This window comes from Panthera pardus, unplaced genomic scaffold, assembly GCF_024362965.1.
Source record: "Panthera pardus isolate Hobbes unplaced genomic scaffold, ASM2436296v1 HiC_scaffold_17, whole genome shotgun sequence".
Classification (NCBI taxonomy): Eukaryota; Metazoa; Chordata; class Mammalia; order Carnivora; family Felidae; genus Panthera; species Panthera pardus.
In genome coordinates, this window is record NW_026526732.1 from 52980005 (window position 1) to 53001206 (window position 21202).

The 21202-nt window shown below is 44.0% G+C and overlaps 1 protein-coding gene across 5 annotated transcripts in view; it reads right to left on the reverse strand.

The window, feature by feature from the left end:
* Positions 1-50: 50 nt before the first annotated feature.
* The window catches only part of CCDC162P (uncharacterized), a 176946-nt gene continuing 155794 nt past the window's right edge, over positions 51-21202 (reverse strand). For 3 of the 5 annotated variants that reach the window (XM_053904590.1, XM_053904587.1, XM_053904588.1), the window contains 10 exons: positions 18486-18635; positions 17535-17588; positions 16728-16895; positions 14719-14871; positions 13826-13960; positions 12841-12993; positions 10929-11138; positions 7115-7235; positions 3924-4051; positions 51-1368 (listed from right to left, as the gene is read on the reverse strand). In XM_053904590.1, coding sequence (XP_053760565.1) covers positions 1243-1368; positions 3924-4051; positions 7115-7235; positions 10929-11138; positions 12841-12993; positions 13826-13960; positions 14719-14871; positions 16728-16895; positions 17535-17588; positions 18486-18635 — 1398 coding nt within the window. In that variant the 3' untranslated portion in view covers positions 51-1242. The remainder of the gene's footprint in view (positions 1369-3923; positions 4052-7114; positions 7236-10928; positions 11139-12840; positions 12994-13825; positions 13961-14718; positions 14872-16727; positions 16896-17534; positions 17589-18485; positions 18636-21202) is intronic. The other 2 variants (XM_053904591.1, XM_053904589.1) reach the window with 1 other exon arrangement.

Genomic DNA, 21202 nt, shown 5'->3' on the forward strand with positions numbered 1-21202 from the left:
CTTTTAAAATTTATTTTTGGGAGACAGAGAAAGACAGAACATGAGCGGGGGAGGGGCAGAGAGCGAGGGAGACACAGAATCCGAAGCAGGCTCCAGGCTCTGAGCTATCAGCACAGAGCCTAATGTGGGGCTCAAGCCCATGAACCGTGAGATCATGACCTGAGCCGAAGTCAGACACTTAACCGACTGAGCCACCCAGGCACCTGTCATGCTGAATTTTTAGCTTTGATATCAAAGTCATCAATCTTCCTTTTGGCTTTTGTTTTTCATGTTCTATTTCAGAAATACGTTTGTATATATGTCTGTGTGCGTGTGTGTGTGTGTGTGTGCATATATATCTGGAATCCATTCAGAATTCATTATGTATCGTGTAAGGTGATAATTTAATCTACTTCGAATAGACTCAACCTTCTCCTTAATTTGAAAAGCTACATATATCATGTATAAATTTATGTATGTAAATATTTCTCTGGCCTACTCTGTTCATTCGTCTACCTATTTATTCCTTTACCCAAGATACATTTTCTTGTCTGAACAAAAAGACTTGGATTAGGACTTTACAAAAGTCTAAAGAGGGTTTTAGTATTTGTAGGAAGAATAAAAAAAACTATTAAGAGAGGATGCTGTTCTTAAGTGAAACAAATAGCAATAAGTGCTTTGAAGTTTGTTTAGATGTATCTCTGTGCTGATTTTTCACTGTTAATAAATACTGCTTAGCAGCAATGACATCTCTCCTGGCTAACACACCTCGTCAGTAATCTAGAATCAAGTCAGTGAGGCTGCTTGTTGACCAAAGGCCCTAGGTTGTAGAAATGCAAATCAACTCTCCCGTCTTAGGACATAAGGCCAAATCCTACTTCACCTGGAACTTTTAGGATGTTATCATCTCAATCATTCCATACTATATCTTCTGATACTGATAATAAAAATTAGATAAAGGTTTAGTGGAGGTTCGAATCATGTTTATTCATTCAGATGCTCAAAGAAATAAAACTTGGAGGGGCATCTGGGTGGCTCAGTTGCTTAAGCATCTGACTTTGGCCCAGGTCATGGTCTCGCAGTTTGTGGGTTTGAGCCTTGTGTCAGGCTCTGTGCTGACAGCTCGGAGCCTGGAGCCTGCTTTGGATTCTGTGTCTCCCTCTATCTCTGCCCCTCCCCTGCTCATGCTCTTTCTCTCACTGTCTCTCAAGAATAAACATTAAAAAAGAAAAAAGAAAGAAAGAAAACTTGGAGGGCATATGATTACCAGTTGGGTCCTTCTGGGATTATGGATGGAGCCGTGTGAACTTGAAAAGCTGAAAGGTGAACATTTTCTACCACATTGGGTAGAAAGACGTTGTCAACCTTTTTTTTGTGTTTAATAGGTACCTGAAATATAAAGATTAAATAGATATTGGAGATATCATTAAAAGTCACCGTTACGACTAAGACTGAGATCATTGGTTCAGTCTGGGTTAGGCCATTTAGTGTGCCTTCTTATATTTGACACATGTCATAAAGTGAACTGGTCAAGAATTAGTCTATCAAAGGAAGCCTTTCCCAGCTAAGGAGAAAAAGATATCCCATATGTGGAGTAATCTAAAAATTCCTTAATATTTTATCATTTGTGTTAGTGCAGTGTTTTGTTTTGTTAAGAAAATCATTGGTGGTCTTACATTCCAGCCATGTATAAATTATTCTTCAATATGCATTTATTTGATTTGTCTCTTAGGCCTTAAGAAGTCAGAGCTTAGATAGATTTGAAGAGGCTCCAATTCTTTTGTGCCTTTCCTGGATCTTAGGTTTATTGCTTGGGGTTTCTATTCACATGCCAATGGGCCCACAAAACACTCCCTTATTTACTAGGGTTTATTCAGACCATCACCCTTCTGAATCTTTTAAATACAGTGGCTCTCCTCTGATGCATTTGGCTACTTAAGCAGCCTCTCAACCATGGCTGTGATTGCAGACCTCCCGCACAACAGCAACATTTGCTTTTGGGAGTGAAATGGGGATGGAGGGAGTCTTAAAAGCCCTTGTGGTTCCATACACATCAACTGAATATTGCTTCCTTTTGGAAAAGGCTTTTGCAGAAACAAATAGACATATACTAGAATCTTACCTTTTGGTGAAAGATGACTGCACAGAGACTGGTAAGTTGAGCCAGTGATGGGCATTAATAAGGTGGCCCTACTTGGTCAAGGATCTCAAATGCACATTCCTGACCTGTTTCTTCTCTTTCTGTGTATGACTCTTTAACTGCATGTTCAGAAATACTGCAGCAAATTTTTGGTCCAATAGCCAGACCATCAGCTGCAGAATTACACTCTCAAAAGAGACTTGAGAATGGCATATTTCTCTGACAGAATGATTAAATCTTTTCCTTTTAATTTTTCTCAAAGCAAGAGGGAAGAATTTTTTTTATTTTTATTTATTTTTTATATAATTTATTGTCAAATTGGTTTCCATACAACACCCAGTGCTCATCCCAAAAAGTGCCCTCCTCAATGCCCATCCCCCACTCTCCCCTCCCTCCCACCCCCCATCAACCCTCAGTTTGTTCTCAGTATTTAAGAGCCTCTTATGGTTTGCCTCCTAAGAGGGAAGGATTTTAAATGTGTTGACATGGAAATGTCTGGAGGGGATTCTGAAAAACAATTGGGCAAAGGTGTAATACTTATGCAGTAGAGGAGGGTGTAAATATTGTTTTACATACACTAAAAGCTGAAAAGTTAAAAGAAAATCTTCATATACATGCTATACCTGGACCTAATCTGTGTGCCAAGAATTTCTTTGGAGGGTAGATTTCTCACATGTTGTTGTTGTTCTTGTTAAGTTTATTTGTTTTTGAGAGACAGAGCAAGAGGGGGAGGGGCAGAGAGAAAGGGAGAGAGAGAATCCCAAGCTCTCAGGCTCCACCCCAATAACATGGAGCCCAATACGGAGCTTGAACCCATGAACTGTGAGAACTGCTAGTTAATTATTGTAGATGACTGAAGAAAAAGAAGAAATTCAGACACAGAACACAGCAAAGTGTGGACATTGACTTCCACATCCATTTATTTAAATAAACACTTTTTTTTAACTAGCAGCATCAGATCTCTTATCTGAGTTCCCTGGCACAGCAGAAAGTTTTAAAAACATGTGAGAAATGGGGCACCTGAGTGGTTCAGTCAGTTGAGTGTCTGATTCTTGATTTTGGCTCAGGTTCAATCTCACAGTTCCTGGGTTCAAACCTGAGCTGAAATCAGGAGTCACTTGTTGGGATAAGCACTGGGTGTTGTATGTGAATGATGAATCTCGGGAGTCTATCTCTGAAGCCAAGAACACACTGTATACACTGTATGTTAGCTAACTTGACAATAAAACATATTTAAAAATAAATAAATAAATGTAATTGAGTAAGTGCTTTTGAGCTGAATTGTTTCGACATCAGAATTCTATTATTGAGGAGTAGCATTGGCAAGATGGCAAAGTAGGAAACCCTGCACCATCCTTCTTCCCACAAACACATCGATTTAGCGACAATTCATGGACAAAGCCTTTTTAGGAGAAATCCAGAATTTTATTATCTAGACCCAAGTATCTAGATAACAGCCAGGTATGTAATGTTTCTTAATGTTTATTTATTTTTTAGAGAGACAGAGACAGAGAGACAGAGAGACAGAGCATGAGCAGGGGAGGGGCAGAGACAGAGGGAGACACAGAATCCAAAGCAAGCCCCAGGCTCTGAGCTGTCAGCACAAAGCCCAAAGCAGGGCTCAAATCCACAAACCGCGAGATCATGACCTGAGCTGAAGTTGGATGCTTAACGGACTAAGCCACCCAGGTGCCCTGATATATAATTTTTTAATGTAAGTTTGAAAAAACCTAACCTAAAACCATAATTTCATATTTACATTTTTCATTGTTTCACATATATCATCAAATTTATCTTTACTTACAGTTTCTGGCCTTTGAATCCTTCTTGTTATTTTACTGCTCATAAGATTAGTCTTTAAAAGGTGTTGCTGGGAGTATCTGAATGATGTGGAAGCAGAACTCAGGGAGTACTGAGCCCGAGATATAAGTCCTATAATGTTGAAAATGTTAAATTATATCTCTGGTTGCAATATATGGGCCTAGATTTAATCCACAAAATTTTAGAAAAGCTTGAAATGGGCATCTAATCCAACTTTGTCAATTTTGAATGAAGATGTCAAAATCTGCATGGAATCTTTTGCCTGTGGGTCACATGACCAAGTGAAAGAGAAGGACATGATAGGCGACTTGGACTATGGTGGGTAGGAGTGGACAGACTTAGGGATATTCAAGTTAATAGGACTTGGTAATTAACTGGACTTACAGGGTGACAAAGTATAGCTCCCAGATTCCTGGCTCAACCAACTGGGTAGATGTTTAATTTTAGTTTAGGGTGGATTTTGTGATCCTGGCATGTATATACTCAATAATAATGGTTGTTTACAAGATTAGAAGGGTAGTTGGGTAGGAAATATGAGTATATATAGAGAAAGCAGATAAATAATAGTTCAGAGTCCCTGAAAAGCTAGGAGCAAATGGGATCTCGAGCATTGGGACTGGCCCAGGGAAGAAACGGGCACATTTTCCATTTTACCAGAAGGGACCAAGAAGCAGCTGAGTACCTAATGTAGGTGGGCTGGGGTCAAAAAATAGAGGGGTTTCCCATGTGATGGCTTAAAAAAATTTTTTTTTAAACGTTTATTTATTTATTTTGAGAGACAGCATAAGCAGGGGAGGGACAGAGAGAGAGAGGGAGAGAGGGAATCCCAAGCAATCTCCACGCTGTCAGCACAGAGCCCCATGTGGGGCTCGAACCCACAAACCCTGAGATCATAACCTGAGTGGAAATCAAGAGTCAGATGCTTAACCGACTGAGCCACCCAGCCATCTCTGCCACATGATGGCTTTTAACGGCTCTGTGAAACTGGAGGTAAAGTGTTGGCTGGGGAGGAGGACAGCGTCTGAGGATCTGAAGAGGCCAGGAAGATATAAAATAGTTTCTGGGAAGAGGAGAGAGTGAGCTGACCCATCTTCAGCTCCAGGGGAGGGACATGTGAGCAGGGCTTAAATCCACCAAGCATCTTAGTCTCTGGCTTCTCTGATTTGTTCAAATTCGGGCATATGACCTGAGTCAGCCCAGTCAGGGGCTGATCCTTTTTAATTGTCCCATCTCTACACTCACTCCTGCCATATGAGCTGGAACAGAGGATGGAAGGGACAGCAGTGGCAGTCATCTCGCTTCCCGAGGAGTTACTTCCACTTCCTTTCTGCTCCCAGCATTCTTGGAGCCCAGAGGGGCAGACAGAGGGATCAGGCCCCGGGGAAGTATGTCAGACCTGGATCAAGCAAACTGAAGCTGGTCTACCTCTGAACATTTCACAGTTTTGTCAGCCAAGTGATTTCATTTTTTTTCCTTAAGCATTTTAAGACTAACTGCACTAGAGCATATTACAGTTCCTCAAGAGGTGCAAGATCCTAAGGGGACACCATGCTAATGCCAAGTAAGGAGAGCTTGCTCCTTAAGTCTGCCTTTGCTTCTGATGCTTCTGATGCAGGGAGCAGGGTGGCTGCTGCTACCACCGCGACAGAAAGGAGAGACCTCGGTCACTTCATGATTTCATCTGGACAACAGCTGAGAAAGGAGCGGGAATGACTGACTTCTACCTTGTCACATTAATAGTATAGCTGTCCTCTTGGAGTGCTGGGCAAAATAGACAGGTGCAACCCAGTCCTTCCCCTCCAATGAGTCACTGCAGTGGGGGACAGGTGGGGGCTGGGGCTTAGGAGAAACTTCTAGCTCTGCTTCCTGGGAAAGAGACTTCTCTTTCACTCCTGCCACATCCCCAGTCTTGGGAATTAGGGTTCTGCCCCACCCTGCACCTGTCTCATGCCTCACTCTGCTTCTCCTTCATAAATGTGCAGGTGTTGGAGGACATGGAGGGCAGTTTGAAAGGACACGTTAACCCAAAAAGAGGTTAAAAAGATGCTTGGCTGGGGCGCCTGGATGGCTTAGCTAGCAGAGCAGGAGACTCTTGATCTCAGGGTCCTGAGTTCAATTCCCACGTTGGGTGTAGGGTTCACTTAAAAAAAAAAAAAAAAGGTGCTTAGCTGGGCTGGAGACAGAGGGGCAAGGGATAGACAGGAAAATCCCATGGAGTGTGGAGAGGAGAGTTCAAGGTGCAGAACTGCTCAGCGTCAGTGGCCAAAATAGGGCCCTTGAGTACTTTTGATGCTCTTCCTCTTTGGACAGCACAGCTGGGGTGGGAAACCTCCCCCTGTGGTCAGGGCCCAGACAATAGGCACAGAGGCAGAGGGGAGAGCCCTGGGCTTTACCAGCGAGCCCAGCCCTGCTCTCAGCAAACCCAAAGTAACTCCATCTTTGTTTGCTTGATCTTTGACACTGATCTTTCTGTTTGTGAAAGATCTTATATATTCAACTGGTAAAGAGCCAAAAGCAAACATAAAGGACACACAAATATGAAAGTGTCAAAGTATAGTAACCAACACATGCAGTTATTTAGTCCTGGTTATTGATATTTGATGATATTTTTGATAGTCAGATCTAGAAAAGAACTTGGAATTAATTTCATCCTCAACTTATAGGGAAGGAAGCCAGTTTAGAGACATCCTGGGTTTGGCCTCTGCTCTATGCTACATTGCCCAGAGGGCTATCTTGATTGCCATTTCCATAGCACTTCTCAAGCCCCCAGCACCCAAGAATCATAATATATTTATAAATAACACTTGAGAAACGTGGTCATTGATGTCCCAAGACATTGAGATGCTTCAAAATATAGTAAAGTACCCAGTGTTCTTTAAGTGGTACATTACACCCTCCTGAGACCAGTTTTTATGACTGAAATCTTTTAGGATTGGATGTCAGTACTCCAAGGTGACTGGAGTCACCTTTCTACTAAAGTAGAAAGTTATGACTGCAAATCAGAATTAAGTTTTATTCATTCATGTATCATTCATTCATTCATTCATTCAACAGACATCATGGAGCACCTATGCAATAACCACTGGGTTGTTATGGCTGGCCCATGAGACCCTCCTTCAATTCAGACCCCAGACCCTGGGGGTTTGTTCTAGCTAGAGTAGGGGACATGCTTACCGCCTGGTGAGCTCATCTGGACAGACAATCGCTCAGCGTCATTAAGCTGACTTTGTAGCTCTTCTATGCGCTGGAAAGCATCCAGCTTCACACTGCGTTCCTGGACAAGCCGGCTTCTCAGCTGAGGGGAAAAGTGCTTAGGAAGCAGAGATGCTTTTTTGGTGCACACTTTAGTTCCTGGGGTTACTAGGAGAGTGTGGGTCCAGGCCACCCCAGGAATATAAATCTTCACACAGTCCTGGTCAGGCTGAACTCAGCCTTCTGAAAATCAAGAGCTCCAAGAAGGCCGAGAACTTAAACCAAAGATGAGCAGAGGCAGCCCCTGGACCCCCTTATTACCTTATGATAGCCAGGAGTTTACTCACAAAATTTATATCCTTTATGTTTATTTCACCAGAGGGGAGGGGAAGAGAAGAGATGGAGAAGGGCCCTCAGTTCACAGAGGACCTTGTAGGCCAAGCCACAAAACTACTCCAAGGACAGGAGGAAGTCTCTGGACAGTTTCAAGCAAAGGAAAGACTTGATCTTTCTTCCAGATCTCTGTGCTCAGCTCAGTGCAGCTCATCATCTGCAGGGATGCCCTGAGCACCATCTCCCTGGCCTTATATAAGGCCCATACTCAGAGGCAAGCTTTTGTCTTTAATGTTTTTTATTTACTTTGAGAGAGAGAGAGAGAGAGAGAGAGAGAGAGAGAGAGAATGAGAGCATGAGTCGGGGAGGGGCAGAGAGAGGGAGAAAGAGAATTCCAAGTAGTCTCCACACTGTCAGCATGTTCAGTCCCACTAACAGTGAGATCATGACCTGAACACAGATCAAGAGCTGAATGCTCTACCGACCGAGCCATCCAGGTGCCCCAGAGAGGTGATCTTTGTGTTTATCTGGGTGGCTCTCTGCTAGCACAGCTGACCCACGTGGCCGGATCCAAGGTGCTCCTCATCTGAATAGACAGGAGGTGTCTTCTTTTGAAATTTATTTTTATTTGTATAAATATAAATGGATATAGATGATAAAAAGTAATTGAATTATAAAAATTATTCAGAAGTATAAAAAAGCAATATGATTCTAATGATATCATAAAATTATAAAGTATAAAAAGGCAATAATTGTAAAAAAGTCAGAATAGTAGGGTGGATCTAATAGTGCTCCCCCATTCATGTCCACCTGGAACGTCAAAATGTGACCTTACTTAGAAATAGTCTTTGCAGATGTAACTAAGTTATGACGAAGTCCTACTGGATTAAGAGTGGGCCTTACGTACAATGACTGATGCTTTTATACGAGGAAAGGGTACAGACACACAGAGGGGCACATAGGGAGAAGGCCATTGGATGAGGAAGGCAGACATTGGAGTGCTGTAGCCACCAGCCAAGGAATGTCAAGGACTACAGGCAGCCACCACAAGCCAGAAGAGAGGCATAGAACAGACTCTTCCTCAGAGCCCCCAGGAAGAGCCAACATCTTGATTTCAGGCTTCTGGGCTCCTGAACTGTGAGAGAATAAATCTCTGTTGTATTAAGCCATCTAGTTTGTGGCAATTTGTTACAGTAGCCCCAGCAAGCTAATCCACAGGCTAATCTCAAAAATTCAGCACACTCTTATCTGCATAGACCCAACCAGAAGGCCTGTGAGGTTTTGACGCTATAACCTACAGGCTCATCCTACAAAAGTTAAAGGGGCAGTTTCTTGTGCGTGCAGATGCTCTCAAGTGTACTGTAACTGTCAGTAGAAGATCAGATCCCCAGAGTTAGGAAAACTTCCTAATACAAATTAGGCCCAAGGTGCCTCTATGCACTACAGGGATTGGTGTAGGCTCCTCGATCCCCATAGACAGGAACCATATCAAGACTTATCAAACTATATCAAACCATATCAAGAAAAACATTATCAAGACCTCTGAGCCAGGCTGGGGCTAAACCAATTGGAAAAATAGTAACAAAGGAAGGAAACATGCTTAGTAAGGACCTTGTGTTGTGTTAGGACCTTAAAAAGGACCCCACCCCACATCACAGATGTGCCCGAGATCCCACAACCAATCCAGGTCAGTCTGTTTCCAAAAGTGTTCACCTTCATATTCCCAGCCAAAAGACATACAGTTAATATTTATCAAGAGCTGTGTATTAGTTTCTGATCTTAGTGCTTCATCTGAATTACCTTAATCCTCCTAAAAATCACGTGAAATGAGTATATCGTTCTCCGCTGTACCAACGAGAAGACTACAGCACATAGAGACCACAGATCTAGCCTAAAGTTACGCAGTGGAAGGCCCTGGAGTGTGAATCAGGAAGTCTGACTCTAGAGCATCCCCAGGAACAGGAGGTAGGCAAGGACATTCATGCTCTCCAAGGTCAGAGAGTCAAAATCTGCCCTCAGAATTGGAGGTTGGAGATGGACTAAAGAAGTCACTGTAGGCCATAGGGGCTCTTGCTGGCTGAAGGTGGATTGCTAGTTGGTGAGAAGTGAGACCATAAGCCCAGGGGACAGGAGCTGCTAGCAGAGGTGGAGGGCGGTTTAGAAACAGCCAGTGATCGTTTTTACATATATACACTAAAGACATGTATTTGTTGAGAGAAGCCTCAAAATGTTTTTGACTGCTTTTAGAATCTCTGCCGTTAGACAAAAATTAGCTATTAACTAGAGAGATGAACTCCTTATTTTTGTGCTGGTTCCTAGAAAAGCCTAATTTGAAAGATAAATATGTGACACCAAATGTTTCTAAGGATTCAAGTCATATTTTCGTTTATTTTTCATGAAATAAATGTGAAATTCTAATTTTTCTTTTATTCTAAGGCTACTCATTTTCTCTCCATTTCTCCAAAAATATTTTCTCTAGCATTGCCTCAATTCAATTTTTAGCCTTTTTAAAATTTTGTCCTTTGTTTTTGCAGACTTCTCCCCATTGATCTCCTCCTTGAAACACTTGGCCAATGATTTAATTTTTTTTAACTTTTTAAATGTTTTTATTTATTTTTGAGAGAGAGAGAGAGAGAGAGAGTGGGAGAGGGGCAGAGAGAGAGGGAGACACAGAATCTGAAGCAGGCTTCAGGCTCTGAGTTGTCAGGACAGAGCCCGACATGGGACTTGAACTCACGAGCTGTGAGATCATGACCTGAGACGAAGTCAGATGCTTAACCAACTGAGCCACCCAGGCGCCCCGGCCAATCATTTAATTTAACTTTCCAACTTCTCTTTCCTAATATCTGGTGAACGAAGTGATTTATTCCTTCAGTGAATACATGAGAAGTGCCTGCTCTGGAAGGTGCTATTTCTTTTGCCTTCTGTATTGGATTACATTCTGTGCTCTCCTGTGTTGGAACCTGCATTAATCCACATCTACATCTATCGTTTCCTCCTCTTTTTTTTTTTTTTCTTTTCTTGCTGTAGGGGTATATTTAACAAAAATATATTGTGTCTGGAAATCACTTTTGCCTTTCCTTTTTGTCTCTAAAGTTCCAGAAACACCTTGAATAAAATCCTCTTATAATAGCTTCCATAATGCTTGCTGCTTTTCCAGATTACCGTTGGAATTTTCTAAAGGATTCCCTAGCTCAGAAATTGTAGCCAGATGGAAACATGTTTCCCACATGGGTTCTAAAGGTGCCAAGATTCTGGGCCTTGAGGCAGTCAAACCGTCCTCTCTCACCATAGGCAACCTGAGCATCACCCAACATGGGCAGAAATATTTCCGTTTTCCTGTGGGCCTAGAAATGACAAAGGTGGAGGACACCAGAGGCAGGGAGAATGCCAGAAGAATGCCAGCTCTGGCTGGTGCACCCCGATTGGCTTTCGAGTGGCTGCTACCTCCCACGGGAGTTACCTGTCGGAGTTCTGTCTGAGTTCTCTTCTGCTGAAGCCGGCCCAGTTTCGAAGCCCTCTCTGCCTCTTCAGTAAGGAGCTGCAGGTGCTGGTCCTTTTGCCGCACATCTTCCAAGAGCTTCTCCATGCCGGAGGCCTTCATTAGATCCAGCTGCTGCCTGTGGCGAGCTTCCTCGGTCACTCTGTGTTGCAGCTCTCTCAGCAATTGAGCCTGTGGCAGGAAAAGGCCAAAGGAAATGAAGAAGGCAGAGTCTTTCTTCTCACCAAAAGGTGGGGAAGAAGTTGCCCAGCACAATAGCCAACCCCTCCAGTAGGGCCCAGGGGCGCAACTCTGTGGAATATTCCCGGGCTCAGGGTAATAGAGGCTGGCCTTTCTGTTTGGGCTAGCAGGCAGCAAGACTATCAGGATCTAGGCCAGCTCGGCCTGGACTGTAAGCCCTGAGGCAACAGTCAGGGGGAGAACAAAGGAAACAAAGAGCAAAAGCCAGGCAAGTGGTAATGCCACTGTACAGGTCAAGAAATTTGGTCTTTTAATGCCCAAACTTGATGATAGTATGTATGTTACTTAACTTATTAATCACATATTTATATCTACCACAAACTACATTTGCCTTGTCATTGAGCATTTATCATGACGTAGCTGGGAAGGGTTTGCCTGGGGAGAAAGGAGTGATGTAATACAAAGCAGTGAGTGGAGAAGGGAGGTTCTAATCTTGCCTCTGTTTTGACTTCCAAAATAGCTTTGGGGAAGCCAGGTTCCAGATGGTTAATGAAGGAAAAGCGTAGTGATAATTTGGTTCTGTTTTGAAATTTTTCTAATCAGTAGCACCATAAGTACCAGATGTCCAATCCTCAATTATAATACTAATACTAATAATATTTGTATGGTGATGTTACAGTTTACATAATTATACTCCATTCTTCACCTGGTGCACAATAACAGAGGATGTCAGGTCCAAAAGGAACAAATTATATGTCGTGTTTTAAATATGCCCAGCTTTCCCAGACTCTTATTTAAACTCAACTCTTCTCTTTCTAAACCTAGGGTCTTTCTGGGGTACCTGGGGGGCTCAGCCAGTTAAGCATCTGACTCTTGGTTTCAGCTCAGGTCGTGATCTCACAGTTCGTGGATTTGAGCCCTGCATCAGGCTCTGTGCTGACAGCAGGGAGCCTGCTTGGGATTCTCTCTCTCTCTCTCTCTCTCTCTCTCTCTCTCTCTCTCTCCCTCTCTCTCTCTCTCCTCTTTCTCTCTCAATAAACAAATAAACTTAAAAAAAGATACAAAACTGTTAAAAGAAATAAAAATAAGAAAACTAAACCTAGGGTCTTTCTGCTTCATTCATGCTTGGGAGCTGGCCCAGTTATTAGAGCTTAAACTTGGAAACACCTTCATTGTGGTGCCCACCCCTTATTGAGCAGCAGTGACTTCTGAAATTATGACTTAGTATGGGTGGATCATCAGGAAAGAATACAAGACTCTGTTTGGGGAATAATGCTGATGGCTAGGCCACACTCCACGTGCAGAAGGTCACTATCGATGGAAAGCGTGCTTGGAGATGAAAGGACTGGGCTAAAGGCAGAGACCTACATCCCAAGATGCCCTCTAGGCAAAAAGATCCTCTAAGAAACACATACACATACACACTACACACCGAAGAACGATCTTTTGTAAGGGTGGTATTTCACCATCTTAGCCAACTTTTGGCCACTCTCCTTGGTGTCTAGGGCTAGAAAGGATATAGAAGTGAAGCTGAGGTCTGGGCCATCTTTCTCTGGCAGTGCCTCCTGCTTGGCCTCAGCTGTGGAGTCCCGGTGACTGCTGCAGGAGGCAGGGTGCTGCTTCCAGGGCCACAGTCAGCTTTGCAGAGCGAGCTCAAAGGGAGGGAGGAAGAGGGGTTCTGGTGTTCAGATACCTGGTTATCCTGCTGCTTGCGCATCCTGGTGTTGGCGGCCTGAGCCCCGGCCAGGGCCTGCCGTAGCACCCCTAACTGCTGATGAAATAAAACCGCTTCTTGTTCTGCCATCAGCTTGATGCTCAAACACTCTTTTTTACTTTGCATGGCTTCCTGTGAACACCCCCAAACACAGTAAGATAGGAAATAAGTTTCCTTTCCATAGTTTTCATTTCAGAAGAGACTCTAAACCACTTCATTATCCATCATTTTTAAAAAGTTCCGGTAGAGGGGTACTTGGGTGGCTCAGTTGGCTCAGGCATGATCTCACGGTTTGTGAGTTCGAGCCTCAGGTCAGGCTCACTGTTGTCATTGTCCGAGCCCACTTCAGATCCTCTGTCTCCCTCTCTCTCTGCCCCTCCCTGACTCATGTTCTTGTTCTCTGTCTCTCTTAAAAATAAACATTAAAAAAAAAAAAACCACTTCTGGTAGAAACAAGCTCTAGTCGCCTTCTCTGTGTCCTCACTGAAGAACAGTGTGGCAGAGCAAATAGGGACTTTCAGAAACACTAAGTGAAAGTTTCCAAACCACTATTTTTATGTGCTTTGGTTCCAATTTGCCTTGAAGCCGATTTTCCACTTATTTTGTTACTCCATTTTCCTCAGATAATCATGTCTGAAAACTCAAAGATTTACGGTGTTTGGATGAAGCTGCCTCAAACCCTCGGGATGTCCTCCCTCCATTTTTCCCCTTTTCTCCTGCTAGACTCTCTGTTCTCCCATTTGCTTCTTTGCCATTGGCTTCTGGCTCTTTCCTATTTCTCTGGGGGCTCTGACATTCAGTCACTTCCCTGGAAAACTCCCCGACTGTTGACTGTGAGATCCGTTAAGATGGTTGGTCTTGCCAACACCAGGGCAAGACCAGCCCCCCAGGTCAGCCAGCCCCCCACCTCATCAGTCACTCCCTGCTGTGCGGGGTGGGCGGGCCTCCCTCTCCTAACACTCACCTTCTCTGCCCTGTTCAGCTGGCCCTGGAAGCGAGCCCGCTGCACAGCCAACCTCCAGTGGCCCAGGCTCCTCACTTTGCACACCAGGGCAGACAGGCGGCAGTTGTCTTGCTCCAAGGCACGCAGCTGCTCCTGCTGAGAAAGGCTTACTTTCAGAAAAGTCTGCCCCCATGAGAAGGGCACAGATGCTAACATCAGAGACAGGCCTTGGGGCACCTGGGTAGCTCAGCTTTTTTTTTTTTTTTTTTTCTGATGTTTATTTATTTATTTTGAAAGAGAGTGAGAGTGCAAGTGGGGGAGGGGCAGAGAGAGGAGAGAGAGAATCCTATGCGGGCTCCACACTGTCAGTGCAGAGCCCTGGGGCGGGATGGAGAGGCTTGATATCACAAACTGTGAGATCATGACCTGACTGGAAATGTGGAAATCAAGAGTCGAAGAGTCGGGTGCTTAACCGACTGAGACACCCAGGTGCCCCAAGGGTCTGACTCTTGGTTTTGGCTCAGGTCATGATCTCACAGTCTGTGAGTTTGAGCCCCGTGTCAGGCTCTGTGCTGGCAGTGAAGAGCCTGCCTGGGATTCTCTCTCCCTCTCTCTCTGCCCCTCCCCCACTCACATATTTTTTTTCTCTGTCTCTCTGTCTCTGTCTCTCTGTCTCTCTCTGTCTCTGTCTCTCTCTCACACACACACACAAAATAAATAAAAACTTTAAAAAGAAAAAAAGAAACGTGCCTTCCAGAAGATAACACAAGTGTGCTGTGAGCCCTGGTGCCCTTTTAAAATGTCTGATGCAATGCTTTCTCAGGGAAACCAGACTGGAATGCATACAGAGTGAGCGGTAGGGTCAGATGCTGAGATGAAATGCTGATATCCTATCGCTAAATGAAATCACGTACTTTGGCTGGGTTTTCTTTCATTCCTTCATCAGGTCTGGCAGAGCCCCATTTTTTCTTTAGGGCCTTCATATTGTCAATCCCTTCTGTTCTTACTTCGCCAATGAGCTCACACACTTTCTGGATCAAATTCATCTGATTCTCATCCAGTTTTTCCTGCAAATTGCAGACTCAAGTTCAGGAAGGACAGTAGAGGAAGAGTCATTTTGCCTTCTAAAAGCTAACTTTCAGAAATGATTTCACATGAAAAAAAAATCATCCACCCAATTATTCTATCAGGTATTATCTGGAAGTCTCCGTATCAGCCCCCTTTACTATTGTCTTCAGTCCACAGGGCTTCATCAGATGGACCCTACACATCTTAGAGCCTAAGTTACCAGATGCCAAGTTAAGTTGAATGGATAGAAGAGTGGAAGGTCACAGGTGGAAAACTGAGTCACTCCTCCTCCCCCAAAGGGTTACTTGAGAATTTGAACCTAGGGGTTTTTGCAATCAGGTTGACTCAGCAGAATCTGACCAGATAAAACACTATATAGATGAGCCACTAATGAGGAACTACATTAAAAATACAGTAGAGGAAGGAATCAGGCTGGCTACTTTCCCATTTCGGTTTTAGCAGAAGTCTCATTATGAAATAGTCTGTTCTAAATGGCTTGTGGATAACAGCTTTTGGTGGAACAGCTTGATCATTGCTAAGTACAACTACAGACCCAGCATCCTCCGGTGAAGGGTAGAGTTGGGTGTCCTCTCATCTCTGAACCACTTCCCTGGAGAGGAAAGCAGGAAGATAGTGCCCAGCTGGGCAGCCATGGCAGGAAGTCTGGCTCCTGGCCACACAGAGAAAGCTTCCCCACCTACTTAGGAGTCTGGGGTAGAACAGAGAGTCTCTGCTTCAGGTGGCCTGCAGAACTAGGTTAGCCTGGGAGAAGTAGAGAATCCACTTTCTGTCTAGGAATCTGGCATAAGTTAAAAAAAAAATTAAGAAATTTTTCAATAATTTCATTCCTGGAAGATGACTTAGCAATTCCAGACTTCACTGTCTGTTCTCCTGCAATACCAGGCCCAATGCGTTTTGGTTTCGATTCTTTAGTATTTGTAAGCACTTGTGTTTTATGGACCCTTCATAAGTGAGGAGGAATCTCTGGTCCTCTCTGGAATGACCAGGCCAAGGCAGAGCTCTGGTGGAAGCTCCTGTCAATGTAACAACTTCAGGGACCCAGAATCCTCCAGGAGAGACAGCGAAGTAAGGACCCACTGGGGGCTGGCTCTGGGAAACATCCACTAGCAAGAGAGGGGGTGGGTTTGTAGTGAAATTCACAATTTTGGGGCAGCTGGACCAGGCTCTGTGATGGCCCATTTTAGGCATGGGCCCTCCATCTTATAGCTCTTCAGACATCATAAGAAAGTGACAGGCTTCTACAGTGCCGTGGGCACACAGGCACCCCATTGCTCCTTTTCTGGATGGACCTTCACTTACAGGTCAGCAGCTGCCCGACACTGGACGTGAGAGAAAGACTGGTGGGCATTTGAAGGCCAGAAAAAAATCACTGACAGCTAATTCAAATTCTGAATCTGTCCAGTAAGCTTTCAGGAGGTGCCAGTTGCTACCTACACCAGGGTCTGTCCTGGCTTAGGGCATTGCACTCTCCTGCTTGGATGGTCACACTCAGTAGACAAACAGTGATATTAACCATTGGGGGTTTTGGAGAAGACACCCCCACCTGTCCTTCACAGCAATCAGATGGCAACAATGGCCCTTGGCAGCAAGTGAGGAAAACAGCAAATAACTAAATTACCTAAAATTTAGTGTCTATCATGGTAAAATAATGAGAACCCATCACTGACCCCTCTCTGCAGTGAACACTCAGAGCCAGAGAATTCTTGGGCCCAACAGGCTCTGGTTACCACAAAGCCCATTCTGTCATTGTGACCACTCTGTGTTCAGTGGCTGTGGAGGTCATTAACACTTGGCTCTCACAGGACTGCCCAGACGTCCGACACAGGTCACTTACTTTTATGTCTAAACATGTCACAAACAGAGCCTGAACTAATGCTTCATATTCTTCTTGGACTTCTTTTCTAATCTTCTCTTTGAGATTCAGATTTTCTTCTTCCAAATCTGTGAGTCGAGCTCTCAGAGCAGTGATTTCCATGATCATATTATGACTGAGCTCTGCAACCTAACAGCACAAATATTGTTTAATGGAAAATAACTCAAAAATTCCAAACTGTCACTACAAAATAGTTCTTTGCATATCAGCGTCAAATTTGCTCTTCTACCTTGAAGCTGATGAAAGAGGTGAACATCCTGTTGTACAAATATGGATGGCAGAATTGAAGGTTGGTTTATGGGTCTCAGAACAGGGCCAGACATATAATAGGTATTCAATAAATGGTTGCCTATTATATGAGGGCATATATATAAGTGTTCCCAGAAGAGGCACATTTAAGCACTTTTTATTCGGATAAAATACTTCCGCTCTCTTGGTCTCCATTTGCAAATTGGCCTTTCTTGACACCTCAGCCTCAATACCTCTTGTGTGGGGAAAAAGTCCTCTGCCCCAACCCAAAAACTAGCAAGAAAAATATAAGTCAAAGCAATACAAAAAACAAAAACCACCAAAAAGCTAAGAAAAAGAAAGCCCTTATTGCTTAAAAAGTGAAAACACACTCCTTAGGTGTTTCTGCAGTGGATCTTCATTGATGGGACTTCTACAGGGCACAAGAAAATAATGCTAGGAAGTTTCCTGTCTTCCTACTGCTGAGACTGTGGATCTGTGAGGTGGAGAAGAGAAACTTTTTGGTAATAACTAACCTACCTGACCAGCGTTGTCTTCAGGAGGACCCGAACCTCTTCGTATAAGATCTAATTCCTGAAGAGGAGAAAAGAATGTACAACAAAACTCAACCATTTGTTCTTCCAATCATGGCTCAGTTCAGGACACCATGCTCCAGATACCTCCCATTTGTGTTAATGGAGCTTCATTTTGAGCTCCTCAAGCTCCACCTGGAGTCAGGACTGTGCTTGTGGTCCCATCGGACTTTAGGATGCCCAACATGAGATCTAAACGCAGCATGAACTTCCAGGTGTCCACACTAATGCAGAAGACTTGGCTATGTGGATAAGCCAAACTGGGGGTAAGGCCAAGACTCGCTTGATATTTGAATGCTTCATTTGATTTTTTTTTTTTTTTCAGGCTTTTGCACTTTTCTTAGGTGAAAAGTAAAATTACACCAAACCTCTGAAGCAATCCATTTTAAAACGGTGTGCAATTAGGACAGGAGAAGTGACCCTTTGGGTCCCACCAGTGGGACATCATTTTAAGGAAGTCTCATTAATGAGACCCGTGAAGTGCATCCTGAAGACAGAGTTTATTCAAGGATCTTGGCTTCTAGGCTAGACCATGGACAGCACAAGGTACTTTGGGGTTGCTTAGGTGGGAAGGTCAGTTATGCATCTTCCCTGGGGGAGGGAAGGGGGTGTGGGGGTGGGGGTGGCGACCTGCTCCTTTGTCGCTAACTTTTCATATTCTCCACTAGACGCCTCCAAAGCACACAACCCAGTGTTTCTGAGCCATCACTCTTGCAGCTGATAATACCAGAGCCCAAGAAAATGAGCCAGTGAGAAGAGACATTGGAGAGTACCAATCATTCTCAGTTCTTGCATAAGAACACCTCCCCTAGCCTCTGTTCTATTCTCTTTGGAGTGACTCCCAGGCTTTCCTATCCACACCTTCCCCATCACACTTCCTGTCTCTCTGGGAACGTACTTGTTCTTTCTGGCAGAGCTTCTGCCTAGCATGCTCCAACACATGCTCATAATACATGGAGTAGCTCTCGAAGTTGCTGCGTTCTCTTGCCATCACTTCACAACCCAGGGAAAGGAGGCAGGCCTCAAGGTGCTCTTTCCTGAAAGTGATCTGAAAAGGAAGGGGCATCATTCACAGCAGCTCCAGCAGGACAGCCTCACTGTGCCAGGGCTCATGGCACATGTTGCCTTGGCTCACAGACCCATGTCTAGTTCTCCTCCATAGAAAACATGGGCTCTACCCTTCCAAGTCTCTCTTTCAAGTCTGCTCTTAGTATTTGCAGGGCAGGGACAAGAGTACATATGGAGGCCCACCTGCCACATACCTAAGTATTCTAGATGCTTAAAGGTTGGAAATCAAACTAACAAACTATTAATTCTCCTACTTTGAAAAATAGATCTTCAAAATTGTTTGGAAGGCCAGGCTTGGACTACTCTGTGTTCTATGCTGAAATGTGGTGATGTGGAGTGAACTGGTCACCAACCTAGAGTTTGCAGCATGACACCCTTCTCTTTCTACCTCTGGCTTCACATCATACTGTAGATGGCCCTCACATGCATGTAAATGGACAGTCAGCTGTCTATGCCTCTACACAGCCACCCTGGACTACTCCTTAGGCCAGGGTATGCACACTGGCAGTAAGGTCCACTCTCCCTCTGGGGAGCAGGATCTGGGGACTTTCCAGGGAGAATTCCAGGGTCTCAGGTACCTGAAGTGTGGTCTAGAAGGAGGGCCAGGGATCTGAGTGGGCATGTCCACTTGGCTGTAGGTATTTCTCACCCTGTGAGGAAGAGTGAAAGGAGAAGAACCAGAGGGGCTCTCTGAAGTATGAGCACCTGGCAGGGACCCCTCTAGCTGTGATTGAAGGGTCATACTGCTCATTCTCTTGGCAGTCCCATTTCTTCCCCTTTCTCTAAGAAATTGGGCATCCTTTTGAAGAGATAACCATTAAGGAAAAGAAGAAAAGTCCACCCCTCCAAGGCAAGGTTAGATTTAATCTGTGGAGAGAAATGGGAACCAGTATGTAGAAGATAGGACCAACCTACCTTGACTAGGGCCTGCATGTCTATGAGTGTTTTTGTGTGTCTCTATGTGTCTGTATCAGTGAGTGCATCTGGGGTGCATTTAAGGATATGATTGTGCGTCTGTGTCTGTATGCATTAGTGTATATGTGTATGTGTATCTATGTCTCTCATGTATGTCTCTGTGAATGTCTATATATATTTCTGTGTCTATGTGTGACCCTTTGTGTGTATCATTGAGTGTATCTGGGGGTCTTTGGGGGCCCAATCCAAGACCCAGCCTGCAGGCTTACATGAGCTTTATCTGTGATACTTCAGGGTCACGAGGGCTCCAGGCCTCGTGGCAGTCTGCCACAGAAGGATCTGGGGACTTCTGGGGTGGGTCCTGTGGCCCAGTGAGCCCCAGTTCATGGTCCTATCAGTGCAACCTCAGTGTCCCCACTGACTTTCAGAGAAAGAGCAGCCAGACTTTGTCAAGGCAAGTTATTGAGGCAAACTAGCAGAGATGGAAAATAGTGATAAAATGCAGTACTGATGGAGGGAAACAGCCTGCTCACCACTGCTGATGGCAAGGGTGATCAATGTGGCATTCTGGAGGGCAGACTAGCTGTATCTGTGAAAAGATTTTAAAATGTTCATGCCCTTTGGCTCAGTAATTCCTCTTCTAGAACTTTATCTTTAGGGGATGATAAAAGCGATACACAAAAATATATGTAAACAGATGTCCTTGATCTTTCTAACAGAAGAGAGAAATGGCAACAACCAAAAGTGACTAATAAAGGGAAACAGGTTGAATTTTTTTCATCCATCTGTACAATGAAATATCAAACCGCCACCAAAAATTATGCTGTGGACATATGTTTATTGACAGGGGAACATGTTGATAACATGTACTCAAGTGAAAAAAAAGTACACTACAATAAAAGGGCATGTAGAATAATCTAACTTGGCTTAAAAAATGTTGATGAATGAAAAAAAACTATAAATGAAGTTTGGAAGGAAATATGCCAAAATACTAATAGTAGTTATCAATGAGGGTAAGCTAATGAGTGTATTTTCCAATATATGATATTTCTATTTTCTAATATAATCATAACATGTTTATATAATGAAGATAATTATATATAAAATGTACAAATAAACAAAATGTATAACCTAATGAAAAGATAGTAAAGCTTTTGTAAAGATCATGATCCACAGCAGCTTGGCAAGGCACACTGAAGAGATGTAGAATGGAAACAGTGGATGAACACTTCTGCTCATGGGGGATTTCATGAGCAGGGCCAGGCAGTCAGAGGAGGACACATAGCCTCCCTCTCTCATTCTGTGGGGCTTCCTCAAGGGGCCCCTTTTAGTGGAGTAGGATTTGGGGCAATCTAACCTGCTCTGGAAAGTGATCAGTAAGACAGTTGGATTTAGCTTCTGACACCAAGGCAAAGGGAATCAAGATTTGATGGCCCTTGACTTCTTTATGGTGAAAGGGTCAAGGCTATGTGGACTTAGTAACGACAAAGGAAATACTTCCCAGACAAAGTATGATGAAAGCCCGAAACGTTGAGACATTGCGAAACCACATTAAAGGCCATCAAGGCTGGTGACCCTTTCCAGGTGGCCTGGACCCAGTGCTTGGAATCGGCCACAGTGACTCACCCCTTG